This window comes from Mustelus asterias, chromosome 6 (assembly GCF_964213995.1).
Source record: "Mustelus asterias chromosome 6, sMusAst1.hap1.1, whole genome shotgun sequence".
In the NCBI taxonomy this organism is placed as follows: Eukaryota; Metazoa; Chordata; class Chondrichthyes; order Carcharhiniformes; family Triakidae; genus Mustelus; species Mustelus asterias.
Genome location: NC_135806.1, coordinates 63,213,050 through 63,233,688, shown reverse-complemented (window position 1 = coordinate 63,233,688; position 20,639 = coordinate 63,213,050). Strand labels below are relative to the sequence as shown.

Here is a 20,639-nt window from a genome sequence, read left to right as displayed (position 1 = left end):
TTTGTTTTTCTGCTTTTGTTGCAACGGGAGTGGAGATCGAATAGAAAGCTGTCAAGGCCATTGTATCTTGGAAAATATTTTCTCTTAGGAAAATTGACCCTTTTGTGGGAGGTGGTTAGCTGTTTCGTGCTTTGCTTATCTCAACAAAGGAATGCGAAGAAATAGTCGGGGGAAAAATATATTTACAAACCACTGAACAAATGATGGGACATGTGGTAACGAACAAAATGCAGATGTTTAAACCAAAATCCAGATTTGCCTCTGAGTTGAACATTTCAGTTTCGGCTGCACTGATATTCTTAAGCACCAAAGCCATCACCTTTACTGTAACTGGAGATTTTCCTGCCTGTCTGTCAGTTGAGTTACACAAAGTTAAATTCAAAATGTGGACAATACGAAACTGCATATATACAAAATATATGCCAAGGTAGGACGGTGATCTCAAATAATTGCGAATTATTCACCCTGTAGAAATGTATTTACAAACCCACTTGCACAAACTGTTGCACTTGTTTAGGTTTTCATATCAAGACTTCACCAATCAGCCAGTCACCTCCTGTCGGAAGGTCTGTTTTCCTGTGCGAAAACATTCTCCAGGATACCCAATTTTCTGCTCTTCTCTGCTTTCCCCTCCCCTACCTATATCCCCCACACTCCCTCCCTACATTTTAGGATCTTTCCGATCTTCATTTTGACTTCCTGCACTTTAAACTACATTCAATAAAAAATGCCGGATGACTGCTGAACTAATTTTTCACTTGTCCAAAGATATTCTGTTTCTGCTTTAATGTTTTAGTAGCTAAATACTGGGATGCTTTGAAATGCTTTGCATTCTGAAAGCAAGACTGTAAGTGCCCTTGTAAAATGTGTCCTTTATATTATTATTCAGAGTTGAGATTTGTTTATAATGCATTTTAATTTGTGTGGAGTGTTTTGAAATCTTAGTTTTGTTTATTTCACTGCAGTCTGGTGAAACTGCCCTCCATGTGGCAGCTCGCTATGGTAATGTGGAAGTGGTACAGTACCTCTGCAACGTTGGGATTAACCCAAACCTTCAAGATAGGGTAAGGCTTATAAAATTTACATTTCAATTAAATCACAATTCAATACCGTTACCAAACAATTCAGTTTGGATTTTTTGAGTCATCTGTTGTACTGGTACTTACACGTAATCAGGTAAGTGATGATCACAGTGAATATGGACTAGGACTAAACTTGATAAATCCCTGGATCTGACGATCAACATGCCAGAGTGTTGAACGAGATGGCTGTAGAGATAGCGGATGCACTGGTGACCACCTTTCAAAATTCTGTGTATTGAAGGGTAGCAAATAGAATCTGACTCTTTAAGAAAGGACGGAGAGAGAAAATAGGGAACAACAGCACTGTTAGCCTGGCATCTATAGTAGGGAAAATATTAGAAAAGATGAGATAACTGGGTATTTAGAAAATGATGGTAGGAATGGGCAGAGTCAAAATGGATTTATGAAAGGTAAATCATGTTTGACAAACTTGTTGAAGGATGTCACTTTGCAGGCTAGATAAGGGAGAACCAGTGGATGTAGTATATTTGGATTTTCAGAAGCTTTCGATGAGGTTAATAAGCAAAATTAGAACATGTGGGGTTGGGTGTAATATACTGGCATGGATTGAGGGTTGCTTAAAGGACAGAAAGCAGAGGATAAGAACAAACGGGTCATTCCCAGGTTGTTACCAGTGGGATACTGCAAGGATCAGTGCTTAGACTTCAGCTATTCACAATATATATCGATGATTTGGATGTGGGGACCAAATATAATATTTCCAAGTTCGCTGATGATACAAAACTTGGTGAACAGCAACTTCTACTACATGGGAAAAGAGTGCTGTTTGGTTGTCAAGTGGACTCCAGTGATGATGTTGCCATGGAGAATGCACCAAACAATAGTTTGTCCCTTATGCTTTGTTTGATTGGAAAAAAAGCATAATGTCTGGATATAATCTTCCTGTTTGCCGAGGACAGACCCAAGCATATGAATGTATATAGCTTCTAGCAAGCATAAATGAACTGCCTTGCGAGCTCCACTGATAATCTTAAATTGGTTGTTAGTGTAATTCTTAGCACACTCAGGATTGTTTACCAAGTGCTGTCCAATCGCGGAGTCACATCTAATGTTGGACACTACATACTGAGTTCTTCTGTACTCAACCAGCCTGTGAGAAAGATGTGAATTATAATGACAGGCCACCAGAAGTTTGGGGTCATGCTTGCAGACAGAACAGAGGTGCTCCACAAAATTGTCACCTAGTCTACGCTTGCTCTCCCTATAGTGGAGAAGACCACTTTATACCTAAATTGCGATATACAAAGACACTGCTTTTTTTTGGTCCCAAAAATCATATTTTTTGTATACATTAAGTGTACAAGTTGCCAATCTCCTGCTTTTCTGAAAGAGTATACTGTACTCCCGTTAGCAATCGGTCTCCATTCTTCAATCCACAAATGTATATTTTACTCACCAGTACCTTTATAATTGGGTTGAAGGTATCAAGTAGACAATACAGGCCGTGTTGTGGAGATACCAGTGGTTAGCACTGCTGCCTCACTGTGCCAGGGACCCAGGTTTGTTTCCGGCCTTGCGTAACTGTGTGTGTGGAGTTTGCATCTTTTCCCTGTGTCCGTGTAGGTTTTGTCTGGGTCCTCCGGTTTCCTCCTACAGTACAAAGATGTGTAGATTGGATGGCTTAGCCATGGGGTTACGGGGACAGGGTAGGGCTCTGGGCCTCGGTAAGATGCTCTTTCAGAGAGTCGGTGTAGACCCGATGGGCGAAATGGCCTCCTCCTGCACTATAGGGATTCTGTGATTCTATATGTGGGAGTTTAATTCACACCCACTTTGCACTGGATACTGATGGCATTTCAAAATTGCGACCACCCACACCCAATCTGGCAGACAGTTCACTTTTGTACTTGGTGAATAAGTCGAACGCAATTTTTGGAGGGATTTTTCGAGGCTTCAAAGGCCAACTTGTACGTCAACATCCATGGAACCCATAACTCGCTGCTTCACATAGGAGTGTTTTGGGCCTTGAATGATTAGCAATAGGAGGTAAAAGGGCAAGTGTTACCTATCCTACATTTGGATGGGAAGAGGACAAATGTTGGGAATGACAATCTTCCACCATATCAGTATTCTGCTTTTCGATTATTCATGCTACCTGTTAGGCGAATTCCCACCAATGTTACTTGTTTACAGGAAATGAATTCAATACCTTGTGTTAGAATGTACACTATTTTGTGTTTTTTAGCAAAGAATGCACTTAACATCTACAAGGGATGTACAAAAAATATATAGATTTATGGTACAAAAGGAGAGCAGTCGTGTTCCTGCCTGTCAAATGAGATATCTAGCCTAATCCCACTTTCCAGCTCTTGGTCCGTAGTCCTGTTAGTTCCGACCTTTTGGTGCATATCCAAGTGTTTTTTGTAAATGCAATGAGCATTTATACCACCCTTTTCGGACAGAGAGTTCCAGATCCCACCATCCTCCATTATGTATGTATGTTTTTCTGTATGTAGTATGCTCTCTGCTGCAGCAACACTAAATGTGTTCTATCGTTGACTGGTAGGAACCTTATTCACACCCATGATTCCCTATACATGTTCTCAATCTTGGGTGTACGGTACAAGAGAGGGATTAAACCTAAGGGCAATAGTTTCCTGTTAGGACGGATGCAGAACAGCCTGGAAACTTTCCATACATCTCTCAATGACAAAATTGTGTGAAGCTTCCAACATCAATGAAGAGAACAGTGTCAAAATGAGGTATTATAAATGACAAACGGTGGTTGGCCTTTTATAGAAATAATACAAAATTACTTTCCCTTCAAACTACTTGCAGTCGATGATTCAAGTATGCTTAAACTTGCGCCAAGCAATCCTGTTAGAAGTCCACAAGTTGATTTACAGCAGTATCAGTAAGGGGATAGAGCCCTCTAAAAGTGATATGTGATATTAATTTGCCTGTAACCATAAAGACATCCACTGATAGGGTTTGAACAATGCAGATTTAGCCAGTGCTGATTATTTAGCCCATGGGAAATAAAAATAAAGAATGATAAATGTCAGCAGAGGCCCTCAACATTTATGGAACACTTAACAGAACATAAAGGCTCTGTACTTTGCTATTGCAGTTTCAGAGTTCACAATCATATTAATTATGAGCAGTTGCAGCTCAGATATGTAAGAGCAGGTTAAATAATCTTGCAGAAATTTTTCAGTGTGTCATTCAGTAACAGTGTGAATGAATGTTCTTGTTGGAGGTTGTTTCCTTCCCCTAATTACTCTTGGTGCTGAAATATCAGGAATGGTGTATTTGTGTGCAACCCCCTTAACGTTTGTCAGCAGGCTGTTGGCCTGTAGGGACCACCACACCCAAACCTGATTCTGTCCCTGAGCAATATCCACATACTCGCACGTGAGAAAGGGTCACTAGATACATAAAAGGAGAGGAGATTCTGGGTGATATGTTCTTCCCATTGCAGTGGCCTTGGCTGAGAGCAGCTATCTGAACAGAGAGCCAGAATCCAACCTAGAACTCTGGAGCCACGCATCACACCATGCAGTTGCTAGTTCAGTCACTGGAGGAGCTCGTTCACGCTGTTATTTTCCCATTCTTTGAAAATAAATCAGAAACTTGACAGTACAATATCACCATCGGATACAGGTGGGCAGTCTGGGCCTTTTCAGCTCACCGTAACTGATCCACCCAGAATTCCACCAACACAACAACCAACTGTTAAATCCATTGCTTGGATTGCTTGTGTGATTAGGAACATTCTGGCATCTATTTAAGAACAATCACATCTCACTTCTGAAAACGGTGAATCAGTGCTACTTAATAGCATTGCAAGATTTTGTATATTAAACCAATTTGTCAACCAGTCAGACTGCTTGGTTCCATGAAACACATTATTGAATTCATAATTCTGCTAACAGCCTCACTGACCCTGAAAGACTAATTTTATAATTGTGGAAAATAATTTTAATTGTGGTGAATTCCAAGTTTTTAATACCTTTTAGAACGTACATGATGTTTCAGTTTGTACCTTGATTCCTTTTGCATGTGATTATTTATTTTGTTCTCTGTAAAATTTAATTAAATCTGAAGGATATTCAGTGCATCTTACTTCCTGATTTGTTGTCTGTGAGGACACTTCACTGTGATTGGCTGTTTACCTTGTCTGATGACATTGCTGGATGACTGGAGATCCCCTTGAATTGACACCAAGTTAAGAGTAACATCAAAAAAGGGGAAATCCATACTAAATCTTTGTGAGCAGTTTCCTTCAAGGTCATTGGCAAATGCCATCATTTGTGATCACAAAATCTGAGCTATAGTTGCTTTAATCTGTTTATTTCTCTGCGTTTTAGGACCTGAAGTACTCAATTGTTTCTGCTATTTAGATATGATCTGATTATAACTAACTTTGGCTGCATTCACACAGTTGGCGAGTACATTTTGGGGAGGCAGTACTGGACAAGTAATCCAGAGACCTAGGGTATTACTCTGGGGACCCGGGTTCAAATCCCACCACAGCAGATGGTGAGATTTGAATTCAACGAAAATCTGGAATTTAAAATCTAATGATGACCATGAAACCACTGTCGATTGTTGCATTAACCCAGCTGGTTCACTAATGTCCTTTAGGGAAGGAAATCTGCCAGCCTTACCTGGTCTGGCCTACATGTGACCCCTGACCCACAATGTGATTAACTCTTAAGTGCCCTCACGGATGGACAAAAAATGCTGGCCCAGCCAGCGATGCCCACATTCCATAAACGAATAAAAAATAAATGTCGATTCATTGCCTTAGAAAATTTCTCATATCAATACTTGAATAAGATTGATGAACTTGCAATACTGTACTGGAGAGGTTTTTTAAGTTATTTATTAGTGATACAAGTAGACTTATATTAACACTGCAATGAAGTTACTGTGAAAATCCTCTAGTTGCCACACTCCAGCACCTGTTCGGGTACACCGAGGGAGAATTTAGCATGGCCAATGCACCTATCCAGCATGTCTTTCAGACTGTGGGAGGAAAGTGAAGCACCCGGGGGAAATCCATGCAGACACAGGGAGAACGTGCAAACTCCGCACAGACAGTGACCCAAGCCGGGAATCGAACCCAGGTCCCTGGCTGACACTGTGAGGCAGCAGTGCTAACCACTGTGCCGCCGTGCTGCCCCAATGCAATGAGGTTCAATGCAATCGACAATTTATACTAGACGTTTAACAGACTACTTCATTTTCTAGTCATTCAGCCAGCCCGTTAGTTGGCACTGTAACATGTGAACAAGTCAGAGGTGCTGGTTGCATTACAGGAGCCCCAGGTAGCGCTTCAGTTTCTGCCCCTATACTAGACAGCCCAATTCAATTGCACAGTTGCATCATCCCGGCACTCTGGTGCAGCATTTGTAGTTGTGTTACCTCTTAATATTTTATTTTTGTTAATATGTTCATTATTTTTAAAATTTTAACCCTTTTTATTTTTCATTGTTCTAGGACCAAGAGACTCCTTTGCATTGTGCAGCTTGGCATGGTTACTATGCTGTGGCCAAAGCACTCTGTGAAGCTGACTGCTCTGTTCACGTGAAAAACAAAGAAGGAGAGACTCCCCTCCTGACAGCAGCAGCAAGAGGCTATGTGGATATTGTGGAGTGTCTGATAGAACACAATGCCGACGTGGATGAAGTTGACACGGTAAGATTGGAATATGTTCAAATTTCCAGCTTCACAATATTGCAAATCATTTCCTTTCAGGGATGTTTGATTCGCACGTGCACTGTGTACTTGATGTGTCTATCTATATGCTTTTCTGCTGGCTTTGGAGCTAGTTGATTGGAATCTTAATTATGTATAATTGCTATTTTAGCAGCAAAGCCAGGAAAGATCTCCATTGCCACAAGTGACTGCGAGCTTATAATGCTCTTTTTTTCAGTATCCCAATAGCCCTATATCTTGCAAAAGTGATATTACAACATTAGTCACGTTGCTCTGTTCTTGACACATGCAGGATTTAAGCACATGAGTCATTTCCCGTGCTGGATATCATTCTGTGAGAACAGACCTATTTTTCCCGGATGATTAAGATGCAATTATGATTACTTCAAGCGAAATTTCTGCTTAAGGATGATAAGCACATTTACATTGACACTTGTTTAGCTGGAGACTAGCAACCATAGTGCAGGTTCCCATGTTTACATTGTTAAATCAGGGGCTCATTCCAGCAGCAGAATGTAAATGCGCAAAAAAGTGGATTTACATTTACAGGGCGAAGGCAAAATTACTACAAAAATACATGGAGTGGTGGTAGATGCTGATATCCTGCAATCCAAAGTGAATAACTGACATTGTAAGAGCATGCTTTGGTTCTGCTCTCTGCTAACATCACGAAGTAGCTAGCGATGATTGAGAATGTGCCAGATTTTCAGAAAATGGACAATGCAAGTGTAACACAATGCACTGAATTTGACATTTCTGCAAACATTGAGTTATTCTAGGAAGTGTTATGTTTTTTAGGAAACATTAAGACAGACAAATCCCCAGGGCCAGATGGCACCTATCCTAGACTCCTCAGGGAGGCGAGAGATGCAATTGCTGGGCCTCTAACAGAAATCTTTGTCTCTTCACTGGACACAGGTGAGGTCCCAGGGGTTTGGAGGATAGCAAATGTGGTCCCGTTATTTAAGAAGGGTAGCAAGGATAACCTGGGTAATTATAGGCCGGTGAGCTTGACGTCCGTGGTAGGGAAGTTGTTGGAGAAGATTCTTAGAGATAGGATATATGCGCATTTAGAACTGAATAATCTCATTAGCGATAGACAGCATGGTTTTGTATGAGGGAGGTCATGCCTCACAAATTTGGTTGAGTTTTTTGAGGAGGTGACAAAAACGATTGACGAGAGAAGGGCAGTGGATGTCGTCTATATGGATTTTAGTAAAGCGTTTGACAAGGTCCCGCATGGCAGGCTGGTGCAAAAGGTTAAATCTCATGGGATAAAAGGTGAGCTAGCTAGATGGATGGAGAACTAGCTTAGCCATAGAAGACAGAGGGTAGCAGTGGAGGGGTCTTTTTCCGGTTGGAGGTCTGTGACTAGTGGTGTTCCGCAGGGCTCTGTACTGGGACCTCTGCTGTTTGTGATATATATAAGTGATTTGGAGGAAGATGTAGCTGGTGTGATCAGTAAGTTTGCGGACGACACGAAGATTGCTGGAGTTGCGGATAGTGATGAACATTGTCAGAGAATACAGCAGGATATAGATAGGCTGGAACATTGGGCGGAGAAATGGCAGGTAGAATTTAATCCAGATAAATGCGAAGTGATGCATTTCAGTAGATCTCATGTAAGGGGGAGCTATACAATAAATGGCAGAACCATCAGGAGTATAGACACACAGAGGGACCTGGGTGTACAAGTCCACAGATCCTTAAAGGTGGCAACACAGGTGGAGAGGGTGGTGAAGAAGGCATATGGCATGCTTGCCTTTATTGGACGGGGCATAGAATATAAAAGTTGGCATATGATGTTGCAGCTGTATAGAACGATGGTTAGGCCACATTTGGAATACTGCGTCCAGTTCTGGTCGCCACACTACCAGAAGGACGTGGAGGCTTTGGAGAGAGTACAGAGAAGGTTTACTGGCATGTTGCCTGGTATGGAGGGTCTTAGCTATGAGGAGAGATTGGGTAAACTGGGGTTGTTCTCCCTGGAAAGACGGAGGATGAGGGGCGACCTAATAGAGGTGTATAAAATTCTGAAGGGCATAGACAGAGTGAACAGTGGGAAGCTTTTTCCCAGGTCGGAGGTGACGAACACAAGGGGTCACGGGTTCAAGGTGAGGGGGGGGCAAGGTTCAACACAGATGTCAGGGGGACGTATTTTACACAGGGTGGTGGGGGCCTGGAATGCACTGCCAAGCAAGGTGATTGAGGCGGACACGCTGGAACCGTTTAAGACTTATCCAGATAGCCACATGAACAGACTGGGAATAGAGGGATACAAAAGAATGGTCTAATGCGCACATGAGCGGCGCAGGCTTGGAGGGCCGAAGGGCCTGTTCCTGTGCTGTATTGTTCTTTGTTCTATTCCACACAAATGTATGTATATGGGTTGAAAGCACATGACATTAATTGCCACAGCTTCCAAAGTAAGCAGAAATGACTTAAAAATTGCAGAAGTCTTAGTTTGCCAAATAGGACATTTGGATTTTGAAACCTTCACACCCAGTGAGCAAGTACAGGTCATCAAACCACTGAGGAACCAAGAGGACAGTTTTAGATTCTTTGTCACGCTTCAGATGGAGGAATTAAAACAAATCCTTGCGATGTTTACTGCAGCAGTGAAAAAGAAAAGACTTGTTGTAAATGTAATTTAAAATGTAACCATGTTTCCTTTCTTCCAAACGTGCATGTGACACCTTAAGATATAAAAGCAAGCTATGGCTGTGAACCACATAGATGGAGAAGAACTTGGTAACAATCCTTGCAAAGCAGAAGTTGCATTAGGATATGACCAGGTTCCGCTGTGAGACTACTGACTCCTTCCCAATGTGCGTGTGAATATGCACACGTATGGCCACCGGTACTTTCCGTCGAACCTCATCTATGACAGATGGAGCAGGCAGCTGGAATCCGAGCCCAGATGATATATCGCTGCTTTTGACTAGTTCACGCTGTCAAATCAGCAAGATGCTAAATTTAATCACTGATCTGTGCTGATCTCCATGTGCTGGAGTCGTAGTGCTACAATTGGTTGTAGCAGATCTGGTCACGGTGTGGAAAATCAGCCAGCATTCCTGTTGCTAATAGCTGGAGCTTGGGCAGAAAGCAAAGCAAAAACTCTGGAACCATGACCCATCATCAGGAGAAATCTGCAAAGGGGGTTGGAGGGAAGAAAAGTTACTGAGCTGGAAAAAGAAATGGAGTAAGTTGGGAAGGGAAACTGGTGCATATGGATGCTTTGAAGTCTTTGTCCTCGAGGACGAAAAATGAAATTAAATCACAAAGATTCCGCACGGAGATTAGAGACACAGACATAGGATCTTTATTTGAAAATTGAGCCTGAATTTGCTTCCCAATTGCTATTTCCACTAAGTTTCTAAAGTAACACTTGGGTTATGTTTGCAAGACGTTCTCGGCTTGGGTCACTGTCTGTGTGGAGTTTGCACATTCTCCTCGTGTCTGCGTGGGTTTCCTCCGGGTGCTCCGGTTTCCTCCCACAGTCCAAAGATGTGTGAGTTAGGATGATTGGCCATGCTAAAATTGCCCCTTAGTGTCCTGAGATGCGTAGGTTAGAGGGATTAGTGGGTAAATATGTAGGGATAAGAGGGCAAGGCCTGGGTGGGATTGTGGTCGGTGCAGACTCGATGGGCCGAATGGCCTCTTTCTGCACCATAGGGTTTCTATGATTCTTGCTTTTGCTTCAGAATTTCCCAATTGTATGAAATTAATTCCCATGGTTTTAGCAAATGGCACATCAGTTAAAATAATCATCTAATGCTGAATATGATGTGGCGTTCCAATGGCGTGACTTGTTTCCTCACACGCAGCTGCCATGTTCAGAGCATTCTTTGTAGCAAGTTTCTTAAACTTCTATCAAGTGCATCATTAACTGTAAGCTGCTTGAGAGCTGGAGTTGATGGGAGTTAGGCTGCCATTTGGGTTCTTCCTAGATCTTTCCCGAACAAGAGACATTTTTCTATGTTAGAATTATCCTTTTACTAACTATTTACGACTTCACGTTGGGTAAAATTGTTCCGAGTCCATTTTTAAACACAAAACTGAGGATGTGGAGGCACGTCCTCTACTGAGCTGAGGGAAGACTCTTGCAGGATACAGGGAAAGAATTCACCTTGTAGGCAGGAGCCACTCAAGAATCGTGAATGGTGCAAACTTGTCTGCTACTCCACTTGCAAGGTAACAGGTTTGTCAAAAAGATTCTTGAATCAATGTCACTGCCCTAATTTGCATATCAAAGGGGTCTGGTGCTTTTTTTTAAAGATGTGGAGATGCCAGCGTTGGACTGGGGTAAACACAGTAAGAAGTCTCACAACACCAGGTTAAAGTCCAACAGGTTTATTTGGTAGCAAAAGCCACAAGCTTTCGGAGCACTGCTCCTTCATCAGGTGAGTGGGATTTCTGTTCCCAAACAGGACATATAAAGACACAAACTCAATTTACAAAATAATGGTTGGAATGCGAGTCTTTACAGGTAATCAAGTCTTAAAGGTACAGACAATGTGAGTGGAGAGAGGGTTAAGCACAGGTTAAAGAGATGTGTGTTGTCTCCAGCCAGGACAGTTAGTGAGATTTAACAAACACCTCCAGACATTGAAAGATGCCCTCATAAGAACAGGATATGGCGCTCGACTCATCGATCGACAGTTCCAATGCGCCACAGCGAAAAACTGCACCGACCTCCTCAGAAGACAAACACGGGACACGGCAGACAGAGTAACCTTCGTCGTCCAGTACTTCCCCGGAGCGGAGAAGCTACGACATCTTTTCCAGAGCCTTCAACATGTCATCGATGAAGATGAACATCTCGCCAGGGCCATCCCCACACCCCACTTCTTGCCTTCAAACAACCGCACAACCTCAAACAGACCATTGTCCGCAGCAAACTACCCAGCCTTCAGGAGAACAGTGACCACGACACCACACAACCCTGCCACAGCAACCTCTGCAACACATGCCGGATCATCGACATGGAGGCCATCATCTCACATGAGAACACCATCCACCAGGTACACGGTACATACTCTTGCAACTTGGCCAACGTTGTCTACCTGATACGCTGCAGGAAAGGATGTCCCGAGGCATGGTACATTGGGGAGATCATGCAGACGCTGCGACAATGGATGAATGAACACCGCTCGACAATCACCAGGCAGGAATGTTCTCTTCCTGTTGGGGAACACTTCAGTAGTCACGGGCACTCAGCCTCTAATCTTCGGATAAGCGTTCTCCAAGGCGGCCTTCATAAGACACAATGCAGAATCACTGAGCAGAAACTGATAGCCAAGTTCCGCACACATGAGAACGGCCTCAACCGGGATCTTGGGTTCATGTCACACTACCTGTAACCCCCACGACGTGCCTGGGCTTGCAAAATCTCACTAACTGTCCTGGCTGGAGACATATTTCTTTAACCTGTGCTTAACCTCTCTCCACTCACATTGTCTGTACCTTTAAGACTTGATTATCTGTAAAGACTCGCATTCCAACCATTATTAGTTTGTGTCTTTATATGCCCTGTTTGTGAACAGAACTCCCGCTCACCTGATGAAGGAGCAGCGCTCCGAAAGCTTGTGGCTTATGCTACCAAATAAACCTGTTGGACTTTAACCTGGTGTGGTGAGACTTCTTACTGTGCTTTTTTTTTAAGGCATTTTAAAATCTGTTGGTAGGACCAGGGTCTCCTCAAATTGGACACAGGTCATCCCACTGCTAAATCAAAATTCTTTGCACTCATTTTGCATCTCAAAAATTACACGACAAACAGTAATTTTTACCCCAATGTGTTTTGTCACAGAGAAGTATATGCTTATATTTAATTTTTTTTTAGGATGGTCACACAGCCTTGCATTTAGCAGTGCGAAGATGTCAAATAGAAGTGGTGAAGTACCTACTAAGCCAAGGATGTTTCATCGACGTACAGGATCTACATGGTAATTCAGCTCTGCATGTAGCCTGCAAGGACGGCAACATAGCTATCGTTATGGCCCTGTGTGATGCAAACTGCAACCTAGATGTAACTAATAAGGTAATACTATCACCTTTAAAGTTTTTCTATTTTAATGTGCGCCTTGTTTTGTATTTGTGCATCCCTTCTGTGAATTTATACTATAATAGCACAAATTATGAGAGGGGGGCACGGTGGCACAGTGGTTAGCACTGCTGCCTCACAGCGCCAGGGACCTGGGTTTGATTCCAGCCTTAGATAACTGTGTGGTGTTTGTATGTTCCCCGTGTCTGCATGGGTTTTCTCCAGAAGTTCCGGTTTCCTCCCACAGTCCAAAGATGTGCAGGTTAGGTGGATTGGTCATGGTAGTTGCAGGGTTAGGGCAGAGGGAGTGGCCTGGGTAAGTTGCTCTTTCGGAGAGTCAGTGCAGACTCGATGGGCTGAATGGCCTCCTTTTGCACCGTAGGGATTCTATGGCAATTGTACAATACATTGTCATTACTACGAGATTTTGCTATTTTATTCCTAACCAGATAAGTCTTGCAGCTTCTTGTGGGAGAAAATCTTGTACTGCTAACTGAGCCTTCTTATGATGAACATCCTTCACAAAGGAAAATCTATTCGTCACTGGATGGGCAAAACCCATTTGATCAGGCATGTTTGGCATTGGATGCAGGCAGCAATAGAAATCCTTTCTCCTTTAATCCTTAACAGCACTGTGTTCACGCTAAACTGCGCAGCAGCAGCCTGGAACCTTATTCTGCAGGCCTTATTCTGTGATAAATACCATCCTACAACTCGCTGAGATTTCTGTGCTCCTCCCAATAGGGACTCCTGCATTCCCAGTTTTCTTCACTCCACCATTCCCAGTCATGCCATTGTCTCTCGGCCCTCGGCTCTTCCCCTCTTCCTCTCTGTTACTGTCTCCTCCTTATGCCATTTCTTAAATATACCGATTTGTCACATGTCATGATATCCCTCTGCTTTTTGTTTAATAACATTCCTGAAGCACCTTGGTGTATTTTACGACTCAACGTGGCTGTATAAATGCAAGCTGCTGTTAACTAGGTTCTGAGAATAAGATTTTCTACTTTTCGGTCACCCACCTCCACATAACATAAAGTGATCCTAATTTTGTTAAATGGTATATAAACGGTTCTGACAGAATCATGGAATCTTATTATTTTACCCTTGGTCAGCATATGACACTTCACCTTAGTTCCTGATTGGGTTTTTTTTGTCAGATCTTAAGGTGACCTCAAGATACAGTCTGGTCCATCATCACCCCACTATATCCTGCAGACTTATTTTGTTTGGGCAAATTGCCTGCTCATATGTAGGTGATTGCATGGTTAAGACCTATAAATTAAGGATACAGAGACTCTGCCATGTTGCCCACCGCCAGACTGATATAAGGGTTAAATAATGAGGATAGGTCAGGATATAAGAAATAGGAGCAGGAGTAGACCATTTCAAGCCTGTTTTGCCATTAAGTATGATTATGGTTTATTATCTACCTCAACTCCAAAATCTATCGATTTCGGTCTTAAATATACTGAACAACTGAATATCCGCTGCTCCCTTGGGTAGAAAATTCCACAGACTCGGAACCTTTTAAGTAAGGACATTTCTCCTCATCTTGGTTATAAATGGCTGACTCTTTATTCTGAGACTGTGACCCCCTCGTCCCAGATTCTTCAGCCAGTAGGCGCCCTCTCCCAAAATCAACTTCCCAGCCTCTGCCATATCAGGTCTGTTAGGAATGTTGTCTGTTTCAATGAAGCCGCCTCTCATTCTTCTTAACTCTTAAGGTATGTAGATCTAGTTGCTTCTCATTTGTAAGCCCCTAATCACAGGAATCAGTCACAGGTTGCATAGATTAGGCTTGTATAGAACATTTAGGGGTGTTTGTTTAATGTAATTAAAATAATTTGATAGAACAGGTGAGGAGAAACTATTTCTTCTGACAAGAGAGTCCAGGAGTCCAGAATCTTAAAATTAGAAATAAAAACCGAAAAACTGGAAAAAACCAACAGGTCTGGCAGCCACGATGGAGAGAGAAACAGAGTTCGCATTTTGAGTTTAACATGACCCTTAAAATTAGAATTAAGCCTTTCAGTGCTGATGTTAGAAGGCACTCCTTCACACAGAGTGGTGAAAATCTGGAAATCTCTCCCAAATGTTTATTGAAGTTGGGTCAATTGAAAATTTCAAACCTGAGATTGATAGATTTTTGTTAGACAAGAGTGCTATCCTTTCGTACTGTCAAGACGTCAGAGTTTTACAGCACAGAAAGCGGCCCTTTGGCCCATTGTGTCTGCACCGGCCATCAAGCACCTATCTATTCTAATCCTATTTCTCAGCACTTGGTCTGCAGCCTTGTATGTTATCCTGTTTCAAGTGCTCATCTAAATGCTTTTTAACACATCGGCACGGTGGTTAGCATTGCTGTCTCTCAGCACCAGGGACCCGGGTTCGATTCCCGGCTTGGGTCACTGTCTGTGTGGCGTTTGTACATTCTCCCCTTGTCTGCGTGGGTTTCCTCCCACAGTCCAAAGATGTGTGGGTTAGGTGGATTACCCCTTAGTGTCAGGGGGGCTAGCTAGGGTAAATGCATGGGGTTATGGGGATAAGGTCTGAGTGGGATTGTGGTGGGTGCAGACTCAATGGGCCAAATGGCCTCCTTCTGCACTGTAGGATTCTTTCTGGCTGAGAGTTCCAGATTCCCACAACCTTGTGGGTGAAAACATTTTCCCTCAAATCCCCTCTAAATCTCTTAAATCTATGTCCCCTGGTTATTGATCTGTCTAATAAGAGGAAATGTTTCTTCCTATCTACTCTACCAATGTCCCTCGTAATTGTGTACACCTCAATTAGGTCCCCCCTCTGCCTTCTCTGCAGTAAGGAAAATAACTCCAGCCTAACCAACCTCTCTTCATAGCTGAAACACTCCAGGCCAGGCAACATCCTGGTGAATTCTCTCTGCATCTTTTCAAGGGCAGTCAGATCCTCCTTTTGGTCTGGCAACCAGAGCTACACACTATTCCACCTGTAGCCCATTGAATTCAAATTCCACTATCTGCTGTGGCGGGATTCAAACCCAGGTCCCCAGAGCGTTAGCTGAGTTTCTGGATTACTAGTCTAACGATAATACCACTAGGCCATCGCCTCCTCTCGACATTATTTTGCTCCAAATACCCAAATGTTCTCATTCTGGTTGTCTCCCTCAGGTGATGTCCCTCTCCCAACTGCTCATTCACCTCTTACATGACTCTGTGACAGATGTTTGGTCTACAACTTGTTTGGATGTGTTTTTCTCCAAACAGTTGTAAAAGCCATAGGTGTAACATCAGGCCTGACTTTACGATGTGTTCTAATGCCTGAATACACAAAGCATTAAATGACTTTGCTGTAGTAAACAGTAGTTAACGTTCGCTGGAGTTATTTTACATCTTAAACACAAAGATAATGATGTTACTTTTGTACCTTCAGTTTTTAGTGATTAAGTTTTGTTCCAAAGAGTAATTGAACCATAAAAGTTTACAACACTTCCATTCGGCCCATTATATCTCTGCCAGCTCTTTGCAAAAGTAATGCAACTTTATCCCCACTGACCTCGCATCCTATCGTCTTTGCTTGAAACATTTATCCAATTGTCCCTTAAAATGTAATGGTCTGTTATTCAATCAGTCTTGTACTGTTCCATCTTCTGTATAAAGAGATTTCTGTTAACCCCTCTCTCCACTCTCTCATTGACAATCTTGCATTAATGACCACTTATCACTGACCTCCTTTAGCCTTTATTTACTGCTGTGTAAATAGTCTAGTATCAAGTCTCTCATAATTATAGTTTCCCATCACTGACATCATCTTAGTGAGCTGATTTTGTGTTTTCCAACATAGATTTCCCAGAACTCCACGCAGTACTTTTAACTACTGAATAACTAATTTTTCAAAAATGACCATTACTTTTTCTGTACTCTATCCCTTTTTATGAAACCCAAAATGTTGTTGGCCTTTTTTTTAGCGGCTTTTGTGCATCTACAGGTGCACTATTTCTGATTAGCCCAATTTATCAAGGGTTGAATATATGAAAATAAGTCGCAGCTGGGCACATCTTTGTTTCCCTCCTTTTTGCCATGGCTCCTTTTCTTGTCAAGTGACTGAATGCCACTCCACAAATGTCAGTGCCCTTCCATTAACTGAACCTGACCATTCGAGAGTGAGGCTGGGCCGTGAGTGTTGGTGGACTGTTGGACCACAGGGATACCTCAACCAGCCTCTACACATGGATAGCGTCAATGAAGGAAGCCCCAGCTGATTGTCACCCCGTCTTCCGAGCCAAGTCTAGTTGAAGCATGTCTGGTCTGCAGGTCTAGGAGGATAGAAAGGGAGTGGCTAAGCAATGTAAACATTTCCCATTTCCAGAAAAAGTGTATTGGTGTCTTACCCGCATTAAGTATGTTTTTCTCTTGATACAGTATGGAAGAACACCTTTGCACTTAGCTGCTAACACCGGGAGCCTTGATGTCGTCCGCCACCTCTGCCTTGCTGGTGCTAATGTAGAAGCTGTTAGTTCGGTAAGTTGATTGACATGTACTTTGCTTCTATCTATCCCTCTGAGTCCATCAATAGCAGCTGTAAATTAATGGCCTAATTTTATATACAGTAGTAGCTGTACTGATATAAGCGCATGCACATCCCTTCACAGTGATCACTAGATATTGAATAGGAATGGGAACCTTGCCTATTATTTTACTCTACAGTCCAGAGAGAGGTGATGGAAACTATAGCACTCCCCTGATGGACAGACAATTCAGCATCGGCCAGGGATCCACCTAATGTTTTTTGAACCACACTTACCAACTGGACTGAAACCTTAACTTCCTTATTTACTTTTAACTGAGTGATTTCATTGTTGATTTGTGATATACTGTATTGATTTGTGCATTTTATATGGTGCTTGCAACAGATTTTCCGATTCTTGTTGGTTAATTGACTAGTATTGGAATTATAAATTTTTTGACACATTTAAATGGTAATTGCTTTAATGAACTTCTGTAGTATACTTTAAATCTACAGGTGCTGCAGATTCTTCTATTATTACAGACTGCTTGCGTCCTTGCTATAATGTATATTTAGACTTGTTTGGTTACATGCTGAGACTAAGGCCCTTTATTTTAACAGCTTACTTGCCATACCAATTCTTTGTCAATACGTCGGATATGTTGGAAGTCCGCAGCAAGATTAGCCAGCAAAACAAAGTTGGGTTATTGATCTATCTGGTACACAGCCTATCATTAGAACTGAAAGCTAAAGGCATTTTAGCAATGTTGGAAAAGTAGAATTAAAAAGAAAAACATTTTTGCCATTTGCGGAGTAGGTTAAATAGCCTCAGGATCTGATCATAGTACCCTACAGCTCACACATGAGCCAGAGGCTGCCACTTTCAGCCCTGACGTGCCTGATCTCCTCAGATTACCCTGGAAAGACAAAGTGTCTCAAAAATTTGAACAACAGGTTAAGCAAGCCATTTCACACTGCTACAATGCAGTGGCTACGCAAGTAGTATTTTCCACCGACAGCACTAACAGAATGCTGTCATCAGTGCAAAAAGACATTCTGTTTGTCACACATCTGAGCAACGCTGTGTATGAATTTCAGCACTGGTGCAATGCCACATACATAGGCTGTTTGTCCTGACAATTGGCTGAACAAAAATAATGGCATGTTCCTGAGGTTGCTCGTAATTAACAAAGTACGGATAATATTCAACCACCCCCCACTTACAAAACCCAAAACAAAATGTCCACTGTTAATTGTGATTCTGCAATTAGGCAGCACTTGTTGAACAATTCCAAGTGTGCTAATAGCTAGACTAAGATAGCCAGTTGAGCTGATAATGTGGCTCATTTACACTTGCTGGAAACAACACTCATTCATTTGCAGGAACTTATTCTCTGCAAACAAATGAATATGTTTAGGCCATGCTGCTTTTTTGAGTTAACTGGGAGCTTGGGAAACCTATAGCTGCCCATTGCTTTCTGCATGGAAATGTCTTGGCCAATCAGAGCCGACATGCCAACTAGTTAGCACCCTTTTCTCCTGTAGTATGAATTGTTGTGATTGGCATCTGGCATTCTTGCATTTGTGCAAATATCAAACGGGATTAGCATGACTTTAATGGTAGTTATTGTTGGTGCAGACTTGATGGGCCAAAGGACCTTTGCTGCTCTGTACAACTCTATGAAAAGTTTCAGGAATATGCCTCTCTAGATGCAATAGTCAAGTTCTGTACTGTTATGCAATTATTAATGAAAAACTATTGTGGTATAATATAAATCATCATAGAGGTTATGAGGCATGAAAAGGGCTAAAGAATGCAAATGTCAATATGTTAAGAGGAATGTCATGTCTCATGTCTTCACCCATGCGAATGAGGAGGTAGTTATGGAACTTGGGAAGAGAAACTGTGAGGCTCTAGAGAAAATTATCATAGGGAGTGGAAAGGTATTGGAAGTATTGGCGGGCTTAAAAGTGGACAAATCTCCAGGTCCGGATGAATTGTGTCGCAGGCTGTTGAGGGAGGCAAGGGAGGAAACTGTAGAGGCTCTGACCCAAATTTTTAATTTCTCTCTGGCCACCAGGGAGGTGCTAGAGGACTGCAGAACAGCTGATGTGGTCCCAGTATTTAAGAAAGGTTGTAGAGACAAGCCAGGGAAATACAGACCAGCAAATCTCACGTCTGTGGTTGGGAAACTACTGGAGAAGATTCTGAAGGAGAGAATCTATCTCCATTTGGAGAGGCAAGCCTTGATCAGGGATAGTTTTGTCAGAGGGAGGTCATGTCTAACAAATTTGATTGAATTTTTTGAGCGTGTAACCAAGTGTGTGTGGATGAGGGTAGTGTGGTTGATGTAGTTTACATGGATTTCAGCAAAGCCTTTGACAAAGGCCCATGTGGGAGACTTATTAAGAAGGCTGATGCACATGGGATACAGGGTGATCTGACAAGGTGGATTCATAATAGGCTGAGCAGTAGGAGACAGAGGGTGGTGACAGCTTTAGTGACTGGAGGCCAGTGACCATGGTGTACCACAGGGATCCGTGCTAAGCCCCCTATTGTTCGTCATTTATATAAATGACATAGATGACTGTGTGGTGTGGTAGGATCAGTAAGTTTGCCGATGACACAAAGATTTGCCAGATGGTTAACAGTGAGGCGGAGTGTCTTGGGTTACAGGAAGATATAGATGAGATGGTCAAATGGGCGGATAAGTGGCAGATGGAATTTAATCCTGAAAAGTGAGAGATGATGCACTTTGGAAGGAATAATTTGGCAAGGAAGTATACTATGAAAGGTCTGACGCTGGAAGTTCCGACAAACGGGGACCTTGGCGTGTTTGTTCATAGATCTTTGAACGCAGTAAGGCAGGTAAATAGGGTGGTGAAAAAGGCATATGGCACACTTGCCTTTATCAATCGGGGTATTGATTACAAAAGCAGAGAGGTCATGATGGAGTTGTATAGCACTTTGGTGAGGTTACAGCTGGAGTACTGTGTGCAGTTCTGGTCGCCACATTATAGGAAGGATGTGAACGCAGTGGAGGGGGTTCAGAGGAGATTCACCAGGATGCTGCCTGGGATGGAACATTTAAGTTATGAAGAGAGGTTGGGTAGGTTTAGGTTGTTTTCATTGGAGCAGAGAAGACTGAGGAGCGACCTGATTGAGGAGTTCAAGGTATTGAGGGGCATGGGCAGTGTGAATAAGGAGCAGCTGTTCCCCTTAGTTGAAGGGTCAGCTATGAGGGGGCACAAGTTAAAAGTGAGGGGTGGGAGGTTTAGGGGGATTTGAGGAAAAACTTTTTTACTCAGAAATCATAGAAACCCTACAGTACAGAAAGAGGCTA

The 20,639-nt window shown here is 42.6% G+C and overlaps 1 protein-coding gene across 2 annotated transcripts in view; it reads left to right on the top strand.

The window, feature by feature from the left end:
* The window catches only part of dapk1 (death-associated protein kinase 1), a 203,006-nt gene that overhangs the window by 127,037 nt on the left and 55,330 nt on the right, over positions 1-20,639 (top strand). For both annotated transcript variants that reach the window (XM_078214417.1, XM_078214418.1), the window contains exons 15-18: positions 966-1,064; positions 6,549-6,746; positions 12,613-12,810; positions 17,211-17,309. In XM_078214417.1, coding sequence (XP_078070543.1) covers positions 966-1,064; positions 6,549-6,746; positions 12,613-12,810; positions 17,211-17,309 — 594 coding nt within the window. The remainder of the gene's footprint in view (positions 1-965; positions 1,065-6,548; positions 6,747-12,612; positions 12,811-17,210; positions 17,310-20,639) is intronic.